The following is an 18,536-nucleotide window of genomic DNA, read 5'->3' on the forward strand; positions in this document are numbered from 1 at the left end:
CTACATCATCTTAATGGGAAAACATATGCAAATGTGGAAGGTGTTAAAGAGGACATTGACATGTTTTTTTGCTTCAGAGCCAAGTGACTTCTTTAATTAGGGCATTAACAACCTGATTGTATGATGGAAAAGCATCATCGATGAGAATGGAGACTGTTTCATTTAATAAATGTTTGTTTTGATATATAAGTTGTTCGAGTTTTTTGATCTAAAAAAAAGCAACATTAATTTCTTGACAACCTAATATATAAAATTTTTTGGGAGGGGGAATGGTTACAAATAACATAAAATTATTATTTTAATTTTTAGGTTTTAAGCATTTCTATATTTTTATGTTTATCATTGTCTATACTTAAATGTTGTTTTGTTGATGCAGAATAAGTTACCATAGTTGTAGTTATTTGAGAAATTTGTGTAAAACTTGCAATTCTACTGTTTTATTAAATACTGGAACAGCAATAGTACATTCTGTTGTTTGTCTTTTGTTTAGTTTAAACAAGATAACTTCAGAATCACAAGTTTTTCTTGTTTTCCAACTTTTCAACAGACCAAACATACAACAGCAGTTGAACATACTCTGTTAACTATTTTAGGTTTGTTGTTCTGGAAATTAAATAGTGGCTTTTTTTGCTTTAGCAGTTGTAGCTTAATATAAGTAGTTTAGATAATATTTTTGTTGAAGTCTCTTGAGTTTGAATATGAGCTAGGTGTAAACTGCTTGTATGAATCTAGTAGGGAATAAATTTTAATATAATAATAATTTCTTAAACCAAACTGTTCTCTGTTGTGGTTTTTTTCACTTAAAATAGTAGTATAGATTTTTTTTAACATTTTACATTAAGTTATATAATGTCTTGGTAAAATATTCAATACAGATTTTTTTTTTTTACAATTGATGTTACAAGTTTTCTGTTTAAATAATTCTTTTTATTATTCTTTCGGCTCTTTGTTGGCTTATTTAAAAAAAATCTTTATTTGCTGAAGTTTTCCTGTTACTTTGTTTTGTCATGTAATAACTATTATTCAAAATTCTAATATACAAGATTTTTAGTTATGACAGAAAACATAGTATTTACAACATGTTCCATTTCAAAGAGCTAAACTTGTCACATATACTAAAACTAAACTTGTTACCAGTATTTTAGAATTAAAACAGTTGACCATTGTGGACTTGAATTCAAGTGGCATTTTAATTGATCCTGAATGAACTATGTTGAAAACAAAATTTTTATCAAGAAGTAATTACTATTAAAACTTTTATTGTTTCTGCTTCCAAAAGTATGTCCATGAATAACATTAAACAGCTGTTAGTTGTGTTGATTTTTTAAGGTTCAGACTGCTGAAAAGTACAACATAGCAGGACTGATTCTGTACCCAGATCCCAAATTATACAATCCACCCTTATTAGGAGGAAAGTCATATCCAGACACGTTGTGGCTTCCAGCTGATGGAATTCCTCATTTCTCGTTACTACAAAATGGTGTTGGTGATCTACTAACTCCAGGCTACCCAGCCTCAGGTAGGATATATAGAAAGCAGTTTTCTGTTGTTTGATTTTCTTAGATAAAGATATATTTATGAAAGAAGTGTCGGATGAATGAATATTGAAAGATACATGAATTCCCCACATGAAAGTAAAATTATCTACACTACTTAACGTATATCTACATGTAATTTCTATCATAGTTGTGAAATCTGTTAGTGATCTGTGTCTTGTTGGGTGAAAATCACATTATTCATGTTGATAGAAAATACCTGTTTTGTTTTTTGTTATATTAAAAGTAAATTGAAAATATATAACTTTTTCTTTGATATAGTTTTTCTTTGTTAATATAGTTCTTACAAAAATCCTCATTGGGTTTGCTCACATACTTATTAATTATTAATGTGGCTACACAAGGGAACATCTGAAGGATGCAGGTGAGGGTAAAAAGTAACTAGCTTGAGTCCTGTTTGATTGAGTGTCCATTAACTCACTGATCAGAAATATAATGTGCATTTATTTAGTCAACCTGTTTGGTCTAATTATTTTTAGTCTTTATTATTTACTCAATTTTTTCACAGAAAGTTAAAATATAATATGGAAAATTATGACTGAACACATACAAATTTAAGGTTTCTTAAATATCTGATATGGCTTCGACACATCAGTAAGAAAATTGTGTGATGCACCATACAACATAAAATAATCTTAATGCATTTCATTTCTTACATTTTCCAGATATTTTAATTCTGAAATGATACCTCACCTCCTTAAACAGATTAGCTATCTTTCTTAGTATTTCTGTCAAAGAGATTTGCATCTCATTAGCCTTGAGACAACTCCTACCTAATTTCATGTGATTTTATGTGAATTGCACCACTGCATGATGACATCATCATCATGGGACAAAAACCCTCCACTGATAGAAAGGTGACACACCTCCATGTTCACTAGCCTCTCCCCTATGCTTCATACTTTTTTTCAGCACTGTAGAGTGCAGTCATGTTTACATTTCACGTCTGTATTCAATTTATTGGGATTTGCTTTGATTTTTGTTTTCTTTACCTTTTGTATCAAAAGCTTTCAAATTTTTATTATGAATTCTAAACTGATAGTAATTTACACTTAATCATGAGCGTGAAACATTGTTCACACTTAGACCTTATTTTTGCTGAGGTCTTTGGATATTCATTACTTGTCAGGGCTGTTGCAGCCATTGGTCAACGTGTCTTGGATTAACACACACTTAATGGGCCTCCTAATCCTGTTTCATTGGCCAAATTTATTTCTCCCCAGCAGGGAATGATCTATTAGATACAAACATCACCTGCATTGCTTTTGGTAGTACTTTTACTTTGCAGTTTCTTTTTGGATTTCCTTCACATGTATGTTTCTTTCTATCTCTTTTGCCTGTGATTTTTAGTATTTTTCGTTTTCTCACTTCGTGACCCACAATTCTTGGGTTTATCTTGTCTTTTCTCCTTGCTATTTATTAAATTTTATACTATTTTCTTTATGTACTAGCTCCTATCTCACGCTCAAATTCTTTGTCCCTATATCTTGAGTCTTTTTGTTAAGTTAGACTTTATCATAATTGATTTACAACACATATTTGATTGATTTGTATTTCCTCTTTTCCTTTTCCCAATTTCCTGTCATTAGTATCTTTCTGGCCAGCATGAGGATTGAGCCCTTTTCCTTCTAGCTGACTTTCTAGTTCTATTTCACATTTTTTGTATTTTTCTCTCTACCTTTCTATATTCCCTCTCCTACCTCCATCTTTTACATGAGGCAATTCTTAATGTTTCTGATGGCTTTTGTAGACATTTGTTTCCTTCTCTGTTTGGCCTCTTAAATTTCTGCTCTATCTTTCCATACTTTGTTCCCCTGCTGTTGGGACTCTTTGGGTCGGGTTACATTTCTCTTTACTGTATTCCTTTCTTCTTTGTGTATACTTATGATTTGTCTTGCTCCCTTTCCTACCTGAAAGTCTTTAGTTGTGTTCTTTTCTCCCTGCTGACCTTGTCAGATGTTATATAACTTCTGTTCTCATTATCTTCCTGGGTTTATTATTTTTTCTCAACCTTACCCTTTACTTCTATTCCTCATGTAGATCAGTCTCCTTCCCACCTTTCCATTTCAGATTCCAGGCCTTTCCTTTTTTTTTCTTCTTTTTATCATCTTCCCTCTACCAGAAATCTCGTTTTTCACTTCTTGCCTGTGACTATCACATGGGGGTTTCATTGGGTACCTTTCATTTCTCCTGCTGTTGGTCTCAATTTCTGTTGACAGTCATTTTCCATTTCTCCATCTTAGTCTCATTCCTCACTCCTCTTCTTTTTGCTTTTCTTCCCATTTCTTTTTCTCCTCCCTCTGACCCCATCTTTGGTCTTTTTCACCTGGTCTACAGTTGGCCATGGTTGATGTATCGGACACCTTTTTACACATCTATCCTCCTTTTGTTTTCTCTGTGTGTCTTTTTTTGCACCTTTCCATTCCTTAATTTTCTCTTTGACTCAGCATCAGCCCTTCTTGTATTTGTTGGTATTATGATAGCCATCACTTGCCATATTCATGACCCTGGGCTAGTTTTCTCTGATTATATTTTTAGAGAAATGCATGCCTTTTTATGATGCTATTGTTTCTCCTCCAAATACTGATGATCAAGGGCATTTAACACATTTGCTGCTTCATGACACAGATGTTGTGTCAATGCAAATATTAGTCAAATTAAAGCTAATACACACACAAATTACATTTTTAGTGTGATTATGCCTCATGATTTCATATTGTCACGAGCTACACTGCTTGTGTTACGATCTTTCTCATTTTCTTGTTATCATTGATGTATATAATTGGTTTAATTTTAATTTTTCTACTTTTGTGTTGTTATTCTTTCCAAAACATACATACCTCTTCTCCCAGTTATAACTATTACTCGACTGCCAGGGTTTCTTCTTTTGCCCATCTAAGTATTGGTCTGATTTTTTTTTCGCTTGCTCCAGTCTTTATAACCCTACTTAATTGCCTTTGGCAATATTCAGATAATGTTACCAATTTTTCTTGACACAGCATCACTAATAGGTTTCCCAGTATTACAATCTTTTGGAGAACATTGTAATAGTAATTTATGATAAATGAAAAAAAATATATATATTTTTTTATACTGATTGGCAAGCCAATTTACGGCATGGATTCCTGGAATATTATTTCCAGTATGGGGGCAAATCAAGTCTATCCTATCCCACCTTTGATATCTAGCGTTACACAACAATTGGGGAGCGGGGGTCACTCTTGTTTGAGACTGTTGATGATCTTATTCGTAGAGAGATGGAGGAATGTATTTGGATCTGTTGTTGTTCTCTAGGGGCTCTGAGATTGCAATTTAGGGTGATCCTTGACATTCTGGAAATAATTTAGATTTGCTTTTTCCTGTGCCTTCTTTTAGTCTGTTAGCTTTTTAGTGGGACAGTGATAAGTTTGCAGACTCATAGCACTGGGGTCTATGGTTCAATTCCCATGGGTAGACACGGTGGATGGCTCAACATTGAATTGCTTTAACAAAACAAATTAACCTCACAAAAGGTTGTTACAATCAACGGTAATCAACAGTATTTAAAGGAAAAAGAAAAATATTAAAAAAAGGCCACTTTGGGATAAACTGCCTTTTATTTGTTTTCTTCTGTTGGTTCTTCCAGAGTGTGATGTTTTGGGCTTTTTCCCGGTTGCTTTTGAGCCTGCTCCATACTTGATGGCTGAAACAATGGATCCAGGAGCACTGCAGGTCCTTGAATCAGGGTTCGTCATTCAGTTCATATCTCACCTCTATTATCTACCCAATCTGTGGGGTTTATGTCTTTTGCAGATTTTTGGGATTTGAAACTTAATTCTAGGGCTATCAGAGTTTGGTTGGTCTGGGGGTAGTGGGTGAGTTGTGCTAGTTCTTCCAAGGTTTTATTCCTGTCGGTTTTTGGGCCTATGCAAACAGTATATTGGGGTCCAGTCATCAATCTTTCTAGATTCTCCAAGGTTCACAAGTTGCTCATTCATTAGTCTGAATTTAAATTTTTTACTGGGATTGTAGATGTCCACGTTTGGTGTAGTCCCACCACCATCATTGTTTGTTGTGCACAAGGGTCAGGTACTGCTGTTCCAGGTTTTTACCTTCGGACTCGCATTGGTTTAATGTGGGTTCTGCCATATTGTACGAATTTTCTTGTCACTTCCATTCTATTGCACTGTGCAACTGGTTTCTGCTGGCACTATTTCATCAATTGTCAGAACATCACATCTTGATTCTACTTTTAGAAATGATTAAGGCAGGCTTCATTTTCAGGGCTGAGACAGCTATCTTGCTTCAATTCCATGTGTCATCAGTCTGGGTATTTTTAATTTTTCCTATCGTTTTTTAGTCAAGCTCATTTGACTCCCATCCATTTCAATGCTATGGAATAAGACGTCAGACTATTACTCACCTCTCCTTCTCCTACAGCACAGATGGTTCTTTCTCTTCTAGGAATGTGGGCATCACTCAAATCCCTTATACCTTTGGGATGAGAGCACAAGAGATCCTTTTAATGGTCTTTATGTGACCAAGTGACCATAAACATCAATTCACTGTTTTCCCAGTTTCCTTAGTCGGGATCATTATTTGATCTTGTGTGGTTGTTAAAGTGGGACACTACTACGATATGAATTCTTCTATTACCACCTTGTCCAGATTTCCATCTTTTCATGAATGCCTTGCTTCATGGATAGGGTGCATATACCAACAATAATGAATTTTAGGGTCTATTGCATGGACAAAAGAGACTTCCCTACACAATATTTTAGTTCTTCTTGCTCTTCAACAGGCAATGAATGCCTCATGGTCTGGTCATATCAAGGGGAAAATCATCAGGCTTTACCCTGCTAGTTCTGTGGTGGTGTCTTTTGTTTCTCATCTAATAAGCACTTGGTCCAGGGTTCCTTGTTTTGGACCTCCTTTCTCGGGACCATTCCTGTCTTATCCTACAAGCTTCCTATGTTGGATGGGTGTTGCCTGTGGTAGCAGATCAACTGTCTCAATCCTCATTGATTCTCCCAACAGAATAGATGCTGCATTGCCATGTCCTGTTGGTTTGTCTCTAATTTTGTAACTCTGATTGGTGGGTCGGCCTCTCATTGGATCACCCAACTACTGGCAATTTGGTGTCCAGTACCTCATCTTTGGGCTTTAGCAATGGATGGATTCTGTAAGGACAGGACGGGATTGCAACTAGGCCTTCTCTCCCCTTCATATGAATGCAGGGTACTAAATATGATTTGTTCCAACCTATTGTCGGGATATTGATAGCACCAGATTGTCTGCCACACCCTAGCTTTTGTTTCTGCAGTACGTTCGAGAGTGTCCACCTCTTCCACTTCTTTTTCAGCTATCCCTGTGGAGGCATTCATGATCTGCCTAGGTACACCCAGCTATCTAGAAGCTCAAGTTTCAGGCATGGAGATTATGCAGTCTTTCACACAGCATTGTGGTTTAATTTCTAACGTTGCCATGTATCTATCTTAGTTTTTGCTTACTCTAAGATGAACATTTGTCAACAGAAATGACATGCATATCAGTAATGGTGTATTGAGAGAAGGTTGAATCCATTTCTGTCCCCTTTACATGAAGGTTTATTTTTCGTGGCTGCTGACCTACAGACATCACTGGTTGAAGTGATTTGCTCTGTTTGTCCACAGACTGCTTTCTCATTCACTTTACATATTCAGACCAGTTCTTCTAACCCAAGACACTGTCAGACAGGAAAGGGGTTAAAGTCCTTTTCACCTGTTCATCTGATCACTATTTCTCACTTCTATGTCCTATCAGATTTCGATCGTTGTCATGTTCAGTGAGGGCCTTGCAGGTTTTGTTGCCTACTCTAATGCCTTTAGAGATGCTAAACAATGCCTTTTCTTCTGGGCTTACTTTGAAGGTGAGGATTCTTCTGCAAATCACATCTAATCAGATTTGTATCATTTTTATTACCTTAGTGGCCTGGTCAAATTGACTGCTGGAGGTGATTGTGCGGACAACTATGTGGACCTCACTCAATTCTTTTATCTCTCAATATTTGCCTGATCTGGCAGTCTCTTCATCTGAGGGTTTTGCCTACCCCCTCTAGCTATCTTTACTGTTTTAGCTAGATTATACAGAGGGGTGAGTCTTTTCATTGCTACCTTTCACAGTCCCTTAACTTGTTTTCACAGGATCCTACTCTGTGGCGAGTGTTGCCCAGGCAGGTGTGCTTTTATCAAGTTAATTCCACACTAGTAACCACTGCCTATCATCAGATTGAATAAATTGAGGTTGGTTTGCTTTTAAAAGTTTAGGGATCTTGGTTCACCTATTGCATTGTTTCCAGAGCACTGTTCCTCAAAGCTCCCTAATACACATCCCCCCCCCCTCCCAGATGTTGGTAGGAGTGGTACCAGCTTATGCATGAGCCTATTCATAATTCTGGTTCAGATATGACACTCTACTGGTTGGGGTGTGCATGGCTTTTCTGTTTCATCAATATAGATTCAGTACATTGTTCATGGAAGAGGGTGGACTATCTCCTCATAATTCAGACTGAGTAGTGGTCCCATCCAGGGTCCTTGTTTGAGCACAGTTGTTCCATGTCAACCCCTTAATTTCATGATGGTTCTAGTTGTTTCATACTTTGGTGCTAATGTTTGACACTGTGATGGTTCTAATTGTTTCATGTGGTGTTTCTAGTTGTTTTATGTGGTGGTGCTAATGTTTGATGTGGTGTTTCTAGTTGTTTTATGTGGTGGTACTAATGTTTGATGTGGTATTTCTAGTTGTTTTATGTGGTGGTGCTAATGTTTGTGTTGGTTCTAGTTGTTTCATGTGGCAATACTAATGTTTGATGTGGTGTTTCTAGTTGTTTCATATGGTGGTGTTAATGTTTAATGTGATGATTCTAGTTGTTTTGTGTGGTAGTTCTAGTTGTTTCATGTAGCAGTGCTAATGTTTGATGTAGTGGTGCTAATATTTGACACTGGTTCTAGATGTTTTGTTTGACAGTGCTAGTACTTTGTGGTGATGCTAATGTTCAACACTATATTTCTAAATGTTTTGTTTGACAGTGCTAGTTCTTTGTGGTGGTGCTAATGTTTGATGTGGTGGTTCTAGTTGTTTCATGTGGCAGTACTAATGTTTGTGGTGGTATTTCTAGTTGTTTCATATGGTGGTGTTATTATTTGATGCAGTGTTTCTAGTTGTTTCATATGACGGTGTTAAAGTTTGATGTGGTGTTTCTAATTGATTTCTGTGGCAGTGTTAATGTTTGATGTGGTGGTTATAATTGTTTCATGTGGCAATGGTGATTGTATGATGTGGTGATTTTTGATGTTTAATATAGTGGTTCAGTTATATCGTGCCTTGGATAATCTATTAAATTTTTCAAGTAATATTGTGTTATCTAGTAGATGTTAAAAGGTTTCACCATTATCCATTTGAGTAAAGATTTCTGATACATCATGTGATATGGTTTTAATATGTCATTAAGAAAGATGATAGCTAATGATTCTAGTAACTTATAATGTAGAAAAGTGGATTTGAAATGTTGTTATTTACTTTTCTTACTGAAAAGCAGCATAAGACAAGTATTTTCACCCTTTCTCTGATTTAATAACATGCTTGTTTTATTGGAAGATCAAACAATTTAAAAAGTTTTAGGTACAACTCAACCAGATTTCTAAACAACGCATGAAGAAGTACTGTTATTGGTTGACAGACAGCCAAAGCTAGAAGGCTTGTTTATTTTCAGTCACTTTTACAAAGAAGTATAAAAGACACCTCTAGCAAGAAATAAATTTTTTTGTCTGTTAGTATTATCTCACTCCTAAGAAGTCAGTAAAAATTGATGTGAAGATTTGTATTGGGCTATTAAATTGTTTTGTAATGATGACTGAAGGAAATCTTTAGGGATTTAATTATATTTTTATTTGTGAATATATTGTCTAAGGTGTTGATTTTTTTCATGTTACTTGGTGCATTGGAGGAACAGAAAAAAACTTCCTTTTGTTTCAGAAACAGCCTACAGAATTGAGCAGGACCAGTTAAAACTACCAAAAATTATAATCCAGACTTTGAGCTATGGAGATGCATACCACTTAATTAGGTAAAAACATTTCTGTCTATCAGATCTTAAATCAGTACATAAGTAAACTAAAATCTATGTGGATTAGAATGTGTTGGTTCTTCAGTTGAGCTTCCTCCCTGTTAACATGTATCTAAAGAGATCTTGAATCCCAGTGTTTATAAATGTAAAAATAAATAATTGTTTTAATCATTTCAACCAATAAAATATAACTCACTTTATTACTTACAAACACATAAAAACCAGTTGTTTGTTTGTAAGATCTACACAGCTGATCAGTATATTGAAACTTAAAAAAAAAGCATTATTAGGTTTCTTTTCTCACATAAGCCTTTACGTTAAGTTGTTATTTTCAACAGTAGTGCACATTTAGCAACACAAAATTGACAAAAGATACAAAAAAGGCTAAAATTAATAAACAAATAATCACTAGCCACATATGTAGAGAGTTATCGATTCTATCACAGATTCCTCAGAAAAGTTAATACCAGTTTAAGCAAATACTTGTGTAATATTGTTTAGCTATATTAAATAGCAGGAAGATAAAGAAAGTTAAGTAAGGAAGCTAATGTTTATGTACATGCAAAGTAACCAAGTATATAAAGTATAAGATGCTGGTTCAAAAACTTGTAAAATATACATCCTGTAGTTTAATGTAATGCAATAGAAGAAAACTACTAAGAGTGTAAAGAAGTTGTCAGATAACAAAGCCACATCACTCACAAATGTAGTCAAATTAAGAAGTTAGCATTTGGAGATAATAAGTATATAGTAAAATCTTTAAAGCTGTAGCTTACTTGAATTATCTTGTTAGTTAAGGGATGAATACATTAAAAATCAAAAAGTTTATTAAAAATTTAAACTGGAAAGTTTTTAATTAATAGCCTCAAACTAGTTTCTGTAAATAGAAAAATTCTATCCACAAGCAACTTTCACCATGAATATCTATAAAAATGTCATAAGCTCCAATTTTTAAACTGAGATTATTCAGAAATTTCCACAAATTTTCTTGCATTGAGTTTCTATCTTGATTTTTGGTTGTTGTATGTTTGTCTCTAGTTCTCTGGCCGGAGAAGATGCTCCAGAGTCATGGCAAGGAGGGTTCAACTTCACCTACAAGCTTGGGCCAGGTTTCTTGAATAACAAGACAAAGGTATATATGGAAGTGAACAATCAACAAGTGAAGAAAAAGATTAGTAATGTTCTGGGTTACATCACAGGAAAAGTAGAGCCTGGTAGGTTATGAAAAATTAAAGAAAAAGTGCAAACTGTTATGTAAATTTCAAAAATGTATTTCCTGTATCAAAGAAAAACTAGAGCTTGGTACACACATCAAGTACATAATTGTTACATCACAGGAAGAGTAGAAACTGACAGCTTATTATCAACAAATAAATACTGAAGATGAAGATGGTTGATAAAACATAAAACATTTTATTTACAAGGTTCAAACGTTTTGGAATAACTTATTCCATCTTCAGCAAAATCTGGAAATTGTGTTACAAAGATGATTATTACTAAAATTATAATATAATAACATAATCATTAGTTTACTTAGTTATTAAGAAAAGTGCTAAATGGATGGATGAGACAATGTTTATATATGTATATATATGTTCGGGTGGAAGGAGATCTTGATAACCCTTTTCCACCACTAGATTTCAAATGTTTGGTTCTTCATTTCCATGTAGTCTCTGTTACAAATACGGAGATTCTATGTTTTTTTTGCACATTTATAATGGTTTTTCAATCACGTTACTCCATGGACAGTTTCCACCTTATTTTGTTGGGAGTTTGATCGTCTAATGTACGAACTTTTGTTGGATCTCGGTTCGTGCTTCTTGGTTCACTATTTATCATACAGTCTACCAACTTTAGACAGATATGTTTTACATTTTATTGTTAATGTTATTATCTGTAATTATTTGAATTCCATAATATATGCTTATTTGGATTAGTTAATACTAATTTATGGTATGATTCAAAATTAGTCTTCTTTCCTTTTCTTCTATACCATTCGATTAGGCTTAACACAGTATTTCCTTCATTAGTTTAACTATGTTATTTCATTTTGCAGGTAGCTTTCTTTTAGCTTGTTCCATTTTATCTTCTTCAGTAGAAAGTGTTCTGCAGCTAATCTGCAAGTCAGGGATTTCCCGCAGATCGAACCCATGTGTCACAGGTGCAGAGTTTTTCCCCTGATTTTTCGACCAAGGCTCTTTGGTCCCCTTGAACTAGGGTTATCACGCAGCCTTTTCCCATACTTTCATTTCTTTCCTGATAATGTGGAGTTTTTATCTCACTTATCCATTTTATGTTCCTTCTGGATTAGTTGTCCTCCCTGACTGCCTACCATTCCGACCTGAGATATTAATGTGATCTTTTATTCCCTCACTTTACCTTCGTTGGCATCATTTTCCTTGTGTTTTGTGTTTCTCCTTCCCCTTTAAACATAATTTCTTCTCCTCTATGCCTGTGTACGTCGGAGGTCAGATATGTTTCCCATGATGTTTTTCATACATTTTCCCCCACTCTCTTTCTTATCATTTATCCAGATCTTCCTTCCTACCTAAGGTGTTGGTGGCTAGGGGAGATAACTCCTCCTTTTACCTAATTCTCTTCCTTTTATTTCCCATCTTTGTCCTCATCCCGATCCAGATCGACTCCTATGTGTGATCTGTGCTCTTTGTTGTTCTGTTGCCCATATGGCTTCTTTCTGTGGTGCCTGCCCTCGCCTCTTTATACCTAGGCAATTTTCCTTGAATCGTGAACTTTCTCCTTCTACCTTCACCAACTGTGTTCAGCTTTTGATCCTGTTGGCTTACTCCCCTTTATTGTCTTCCCAGACTTTGTTTCAGGTGTCTTCTCATCAGAATTGACATCCTTACCTTTTTCCTGGTATCTGGTCTTCATTGGCTATTGGAGGAACTCCTACATTCGGGCATGAGGATTACACCTAATAAGTTTGTCTCCCCTTATCTACACCATATCGTGGATTTTTTTCCTTGTTGGGTTTTCGTCCACTGCCTATGACTGTTTTTCATACTTCAGTGACTCTGTGTAAATTTCTATTCATTATTTATTTTCTTTCAGGGGCCCTTGCTTCATTATTCACCATTTGGATCCCACTTCATGGTGAGTGGAACCTGACCAGGTATCCTTCAATTCAAATCCACACTGTACAGCCATGTTGTATTGTGCTCTCTTCTATGGCTTCGCAATGCTCACCATTGAGATGAGGTGTTTCACAAGATTGCTTGAAGGTGAATAACTTCATGATGTTTTTGCTACATAAACATGCCCGTACCAGACTGTACCAACCATGGACTGCATGGGTAAAGCTGCCCATCCCTGCCATGCCTTGATTGAATAAATCAGTATGGTCTGCTTTTCAAAATAGGGTTTCATGGTCACCCATTGCACTGCATTAATAACGTTTCTCGGGACTATCCACCGCGTATTCACCCTCCTTTTTTCTAGTGGAGTGTAGGAGGTCTTACCGCTTTCCAGTTCCAAGCCACTGGGATGGTTGACCGTGGAGGCACCCTCCTGAATGGGTTCCACAAAAAGATGGCTATAACCATTCAGTCGAGGGTAGGGCAGTGGTGTTCTGCTGATGTAGATGAAACGTGGCCCCCAGAGGAGTTGAGCCACCACCTTGCTGGATGACATGACCTCCTAATACCATTTACACAATCACTGTAGTTGAGAAATCAAAATTGCAGTTCACCCCTTTGATTGGGAGCCCTCATCTTACCACCACGTGGATATCTGTACCCAGTGGCCTGATGTTGGACTTAGAGTGAACCAATCAACATAAGCCCTCATGCAGGTTTTGGGTTGTCTATCTTCCTCCCTCAATTTCCCCTGTGTCTGTTGTGGGTCACAGTGGTGTTACATGGGATTGTTCTATCCTTGGCTATCCCTCATTCTCTCTTCTTATGGGGATGTTATTGCCATTTGTAGGGTCCTGGCTTGTTTAACGGTTGGAGGAGTTGATTTCATGCAATAAACATCCTTTTGATACTGGATGTCAATTTTCAGGATCGATAGCTCAGAGCTAATCCTTGTGTCATACCTGGGAATGGGAATGGTTCTCAATTTCCTAGTTCTTGGGTTTGAGGAGAAGACTGTATGATCCTCATCCTACCCTCACGTGGATGTTGGTTCCCAGTGGGGAGGTTTTGGATGTAGTTGACTTACTGAGTGCACTGTGCCCTAGCCACTCTACATCCAGAGGTGTATCCTTGTTTACCTACTTTTCTCATTGTGGGATTGAGTTACAATATCTTTCTCTGGTTAGGATAACTTTTTTACCACATTTTCTCTCGCTCGGATGTGCTCCTCTCATTTTCCACCCTGATATCTTGCACATTTCACACATGGGCGAAGAGCATACCTGGCTCAGAAGTGGTGATGTTCCCCTCTTTAGATCTGACTCTCTCATCTGCAGAAGTATCCTTCAGACACTTTTGGGGGATATATCTGTTCTTCCATTGCACCGGTTCCTCCTTCTAATCAATGCGGGATTCTAGCTAATCTTGTGAATGAAGTACCTTATTGGAAGCTATAATTTTCCTATACTGAAAATGTATTTCTGATAGGTACTTCCCTCTTCTCACACTTCCCACCCTTCTTCCAAACTTTGAAGTGATAGTTCAGTAGAGGTAGTCACATGCATCATGTGAGTGTGCTATGCTCATATTGGTGGGGAGGTGATGCATGATGATTTACACGAGAGAGAGAGATATTGGAATCACTTGATTCCAATAGGGGGGAGCAGAAGGCTTGTGGCATGCATAAATAAAACGTTTGCATATAGGGGACAGCAATGAATGAGATTAGCTATTCTTATGAGTGGAGGGAAGTACCTATTGGAAATACGTTTTCAGTATAGGAAAATTATAACATATCATTGATTAATAATTTGTCATTATGAAAGTGAGGAAATTAAAATACTTTAAATTACTAATAAAAGTTCTGTAGCATTTTCATGGTTATTCATGCCCGACTTCTTGTGCTGAAAAATCTCCTTTATTAATACTTCCATATGGATACCATTTTCTGCACTAATAAAGCAATTTTTAATATTATATAAGTATTAATTTCTTAATTTTATAAGGTAGTATTTAAAAAAAAATCCTCAATTTTCCCTGGTATGAAAATTGTGACAATTACATTCTAGGTCTTCCCCCTTCTCTAACTTATTTACCACCTCTCTGAATACTATGAAATTTAATGTAAATTACTCATTATACCCAGTTAGTACCCAGGCAAAGCATAATTTTTATAGCTTTCAATCTTGTTTGATTATAGAGCCATTAATTAGAAAATAAGACCCCATTTGCCATTCATACCTGTTACATCCTTTCTTTCACAAATTACTGATTGTTTTACACTCTATTATTTATAACCAATAGAAAGACAAAGTTTAAATCTGTCAAATGAAATATATTACATTGTTTTCAGTATAGAGTGTTGTCTATTTTATCTTCAGTTTGAAAGTTTCTTTTGCAGTGGTCATGTCGACAAGCTTAAAGTAAGGTTTAAAAGCTCTTATATTATAGTTAAAAAGCCATATAAATTATGATAGTTATAGGACATTGTTTGCTTTGCAATTCAACAAGCATGTTGGTGTTTTGATTGTTTGTTTACACAAAGCTGTCTAGTGGGATAATAGTTTTTGTCATATTTTGAGAAGGTTTAAAGTACAGCTGTAAAACAATAAGATAAATGAGATGCAATTTTGAAAAGTACTAACTTTGGTTGTAAGAATAAATAGTATGTTACAATGTGCATTCATTTTAGAAAGAAAAGTGGTAATTTAGCTTTATTTTCAAATTTCAACTTTGTTTTATCTTTCTGATTTCACTACAGTTAGTGTCAAAGTAGAGAAAATAACAAATAAAACAAAGTTTTACTGAAAATAACTTTTAACATTCATTGAGATTATGCAAATGAAATTTGAAAACTGTAAGATTAAAAACTTTTTTGCTGTTGACTGTTGGTAAACACTTAAGTCTAGTTTTAATGTTATATTTGGTGGGAGAAACACAAGTCATATCGACTTCACGTTGCCTATGGCTGGGTGAGTTGGGCAGTTGTCAACGAACATGAGGAATTTTCTTACATTTGAATTACTTATCTTTGTGTATCCAATCTCTGAATATCCAACCATGCTTTTCTGTTTGCCTGATAATTAATGGATAGAGTTCACATTCTTTAAACACCTCGGCTTCTTTGATTTCCCTATGATGAATGGTGTGAGCTTTTCTGATCCATTCATATTTGCACACAACATCACGGTGATTCTTTCTTTGCTTTTCTTTCCTCCTGTCTTCATTTTTTAATGTTAGTCTCATCAGGCATCAAACAAAAAAATAACCTAGTTTCATGAGCATTAAAAATATTTCTTGGGGCATATCCTTTGACTAATGCCGGTAATGACATTGACACCCAGTCATCAACAATATCATCACTGACAGCAGCAGCCTCACCATACACTGATTTAAACATGATACTGTGTCGAGCCAACCATTGCTGGCTTTGAAGTCGCGATGATTCAGTTTTTGTCCCAGTTCTCAGGCTTTTGTTTGGAGAATGGGTTCACTGATCACGATATTCATAAATGTGCATTGGTGAGGGGCTAGGTGGTTAGGGCGCTCGACTCGTAATGGTTGCGGATTCGAATCCCCGTCTCACCAAAAATGCTCGCCCTTTCAGCCGTGGGGAGTTATAATGTGATGATCAATCTCACTATTCATTGGTAAAAGAGTAGCCCAACATTGCTAAATTAGGGACAGCTAGCGCAGATAGCCCTTGTGTAGCTTTGCACGAAAGTCAAAAACAAAAGCATTGGTGAGCCATTTTAACAATGCTTGCTCAATATCATTGACTGCTGAGAACTGGAAACATTTGCAGTTTGGTTTGAGTTTGTTGCTTCATACATTTTCAAAACATCAGACTTTTTCTTCAAAATGTATTTCACATCGAATTTTCTACAGATGAAGAATACTGGACTTGATAGCTTTGATCATTTGTACTTTGCAGTCCAATGATAGAGCATGCTACTTAGATGATGCATGAAGTACTGTTTCGTTGACGAAACTGGTGCAATTTACCTAAAATCGTAGCGCCACTAGTTCACACTTTATTCACAAATTTGTTTTATTCCCAAGTAGTTTTGCAATAACTAATTATGTTGAGCCTTCAAAATGTCCACAGTTAAAACAATGGCTTCCTAATGGGGGGATTATGTTTGGCTCATTGTATTAAAAATTTAAATGCTTACGTCTCACCCTGTCTCATGCCAATGCGAAGCAATTAATCCACGTAGTCAGTCGTTTTATGGTTTCCCAGCTTGTGTTGTATGTTTGCTATATTTGTGAAAAACCTATTGTTTTATTCCAAAAAACAGTTTGCTGTAAATGGGGTTTCTCACCTCTTTGATTATTCTTTATTTTGTACTTTAATATATTGCCATTCACCCATTTGTTAGATTTTTTATTATAGATTACACGAACTTATTGTATTAAAATATAATGAAATTGTTTTTTTAATTTTATTCATATTACCAATATGATACTTGTTACAAGCACTTGTGCAATGAGTTGTGTTAACCAAGGAATGTTCCAGAAAGTATGTAATTTTATTAAATAATTTAAAGTTAGTGTATAACTTTTCATCATTATCTCTTTCTGAAATCTCCAATATTAGGAAGAGTTTAAATGTGTAAATGTGGTTGAAAGAATGTAAAATCCAATGTTCTGTATTTTTGTACAAACTTGCAAAGAAATATATTCAGTGAATAAATATAAATATTACTCAACAAATTTTTTTTCAGATCGGTATGTCATAATTGGGAACCAACGGGATGCTTGGATTAGAGGAGCTGTGGGTGCTTCAGGAGGAACAGCTGTACTTATGGAATTATCACGCGTGTTTGGACAGTTACTTCAGGAAGGTTTGTGTTTCATTAAATCATGAGCTTTGTATTCTTCCTTTGTATATAATTACTGAACACTGAATTGTGTTTTAAGCCTGAAAAGCCATGATATAAAGGCTGGAACACTATATCAGCTTTAACTTGAATAGAAATTATTTATTTGATCTAAATAATTTGTGTTAACTCTTTCAACCCAGGCTTGGTCCCTGGGACTGACTTCATAACCATTTTGGGCTTGTTATAGTTTTCATGCTATAACTTTTAAATTAGTAAGCGAATGTTAACGAAATTTGGCAGTTTATCAGTAAACATTACAATACTTTCATATACAAAATATCTAATTTTTTTATTAAGTCTTAAGGTTTGTAAAGCAATGTTTCTCTCATGCCTTTTTTTCTTTTTACATCTTGCCTATCTATCATGCAAAATAATTTTCATTTTAAGATTAAAAATATTTTTATGCATCAGAAAATTTTGAAATTTCACATGCTAAATTTTTCTAATGTCTGGATAATTATCAAACATTTCTTAAGACAAAAAAATTATATTTTATCTGTAATTTTCAGGAATTAATCTCTGTATGGGTTCGGTAAATTTGACCGATCTCGCAACCACCATAAAAAATTAGGAAATAAACATAAATTATGCCTCTTGCATTCTAGAATGAACACAGATTATAACACGAAAGCTTAAATGTTTGGATGAAATAGCTTAAATCTCATAACATTATACACTTTTATATATTTATTATTTTTATTATATTGACCTTTTACCCATGCCTAGCTAACAATACAGAAGTTACAATGACGTGGCTCACGTGCACTCGTGACCATATCAAATAACATAAATGTGTCCTTTGGTCTATACAAAGTAACTTGTCTTGACTGTGTTTTAGTCGACTAGTATTTTGTAAAATATAGTCACATTTCAGTTATTATACATTATATATGTATATAGATTATTGACTATTTTG

The 18,536-nt window shown here is 35.2% G+C and overlaps 1 protein-coding gene across 2 annotated transcripts in view; it reads left to right on the forward strand.

The window, feature by feature from the left end:
* Positions 1-18,536, forward strand: part of LOC106466367 (putative N-acetylated-alpha-linked acidic dipeptidase) — a 92,598-nt gene that overhangs the window by 30,431 nt on the left and 43,631 nt on the right. For both annotated transcript variants that reach the window (XR_002612186.1, XM_013926647.2), the window contains exons 5-8: positions 1,330-1,519; positions 9,549-9,639; positions 10,678-10,853; positions 17,462-17,581. Coding sequence is in view for 1 of the 2 variants with exons in the window: in XM_013926647.2 (XP_013782101.2) it covers positions 1,330-1,519; positions 9,549-9,639; positions 10,678-10,853; positions 17,462-17,581 (577 nt within the window). In the remaining variant the exon portion in view is untranslated. The remainder of the gene's footprint in view (positions 1-1,329; positions 1,520-9,548; positions 9,640-10,677; positions 10,854-17,461; positions 17,582-18,536) is intronic.

Source organism: Limulus polyphemus, unplaced genomic scaffold, assembly GCF_000517525.1.
Source record: "Limulus polyphemus unplaced genomic scaffold, Limulus_polyphemus-2.1.2 Scaffold2238, whole genome shotgun sequence".
Lineage (NCBI taxonomy): Eukaryota > Metazoa > Arthropoda > Merostomata > Xiphosura > Limulidae > Limulus > Limulus polyphemus.